This window comes from Protobothrops mucrosquamatus, unplaced genomic scaffold (genome assembly GCF_001527695.2).
Source record: "Protobothrops mucrosquamatus isolate PMUCROS unplaced genomic scaffold, P.Mucros_1.0 scaffold31, whole genome shotgun sequence".
In the NCBI taxonomy this organism is placed as follows: domain Eukaryota; kingdom Metazoa; phylum Chordata; class Lepidosauria; order Squamata; family Viperidae; genus Protobothrops; species Protobothrops mucrosquamatus.
Genome location: NW_015386415.1, coordinates 379,782 through 381,500, shown reverse-complemented (window position 1 = coordinate 381,500; position 1,719 = coordinate 379,782). Strand labels below are relative to the sequence as shown.

General features: G+C 49.3%; 1 protein-coding gene across 1 annotated transcript in view; it reads right to left on the bottom strand.

Moving 5' to 3' along the window:
• The window catches only part of ADD2 (adducin 2), a 14,821-nt gene extending 14,087 nt beyond the window's left edge, over positions 1–734 (bottom strand). Inside the window, exons 1-2 of the mRNA XM_015811158.2 lie at positions 552–734; positions 114–249 (exon numbers count right to left, since the gene is read on the bottom strand). Coding sequence (XP_015666644.1) covers positions 114–249; positions 552–734 — 319 coding nt within the window. The remainder of the gene's footprint in view (positions 1–113; positions 250–551) is intronic.
• Between the last annotated feature and the right edge of the window lie 985 nt (positions 735–1,719).

The window sequence follows — 1,719 nt, the reverse complement described above, 5'->3', positions numbered from 1 at the left end:
TAACATGAGGAGGAGGAGGAGGAGGAGGAGGAGGAGGAGGAGGAGGAGGAGGAGGACCAGCATGCTCAGAAACCCCAGCATGACCAAAAACCCTAGATGGGAGACCAACATACTCAAGGGCGACGGAGGAAAGACGGAGGGAGCCGTGGTGGCCATGAACTCGGCTATCTGCTGAAGGGCCCAGATGTTGGAGTTGTTTCCTTTCTTCATCTGCTCTTGGATGAGACTCTCCAGCTCCTCCCTAAAAGACTGAAGACATCACAGAATAACTCTCCAGACAGCACAAGCAGGCTTCTAAGGGGCGACTACAATTCAAATACATTTGTCATGTGAACATCCGGAAATCAGGAGGAGAAGCTTTCAAATTCTTCACTGGACCCGACCCCGGGGCAGAGACCTGGGGATTCAGTCTGAAGAGGGAGCTTCAGATCCTGACTGTCAGGGCAGCCCAGTCCAGGAAGATCAGGGAGGTTCACTGATCCCATCGTGCTCAGGCCCTCTTCCCTGGGTTCAGCACATACGTGGTTCCCCCTCTGAGGGCACCTACTCACGGGGCTCTGCAGAATCAGGGTGACTCTTTTCTTCTGCTCCATCAGGTTGAAGTCTTGGCGCAGGTCTGCAGCCATGTTCCTGATGCGCAGGTACTCCGGGTCGTCTTCTGAGAATCGGTCAAAGTAATGTTGGCTTTGAGCAGGGAGAGCGGAGACTTCCTCGGGAATGGTTTCGTCACTCATTTTTGAACTGATGGTGCACTTTGGGGAGCTGCAAGGAAGCACCAAAAGCCAAATTTGTTATACAGCTGAATATCCAAGCATATTAGTAACAAGTGGGCTGGACTAGAAGACCTGCAAGGTCCCCTTCAGCTCTATTCTATTCTAAATTCTAAACTGAAGCCCTCCTCAACAGCTCAGCTTGCTTGAAGGTTGCTCTGGACCAGCATTCTGTTTCCAACACCCTCCACTTTTGCCGATTACCTAAAGAGAGACCTTTATATTCTATGCCTCTGGCTGAAATAGGCTCCGGGGTATCTTGCAACTAACATGATGCAAATGAGAAGCATAAACCAACAAAGGATAGCAAGAACAAGGTTGCCAAAGAACACAAGATCAGAAATAAAACAAAATAGAAATCAATTTTCAGCTTTTAAAAAAAGGTAATTCCTGGAAATTACAGATAATTGATTCCCCCCCCCTATTATTGTTGCCTGTTCACTCATTGTTGGCAGCCTCTGGTCTTCCACACACTTTAATGGGGAAGCAGTATGTAAACAACCACCAGCGCAGACCTGTGTTGGCTGAGTTGCCTCCAGGGACCCAAATTCACCATAAGGCAGATCCAGAAAAAGGCTCTGGGCCTCGTAACCATTTATTTTATGTTGGGCAAGAGAGGGCAAACAGTTGATATGGCTGAGGAAGAGGATGAGAACTTGTATCCAACGAAGCCAAAAGACCACGGAAAGAACATTTCACATTCATTTGAAAATTCCCTCCTCTGCCCCCTCATGCAGTTGGTACCCTCCAGATGCACCCCGCAATCCCCAGTTCAAGATCCAGACTGATGCATCCACAAGGTACAAGGGTAGGTGTTTGGGTGTCATGGAGTCTGTTTCAGGGATTTTGAAATCCAACAACAAGCTTCTCCCCGTCCCATCACCTGGGGGCCCAGCTGGCGATTCTCCTTGCCCCTCCAGGACAGAACTGCTTCTGCTGCCTCCCACTC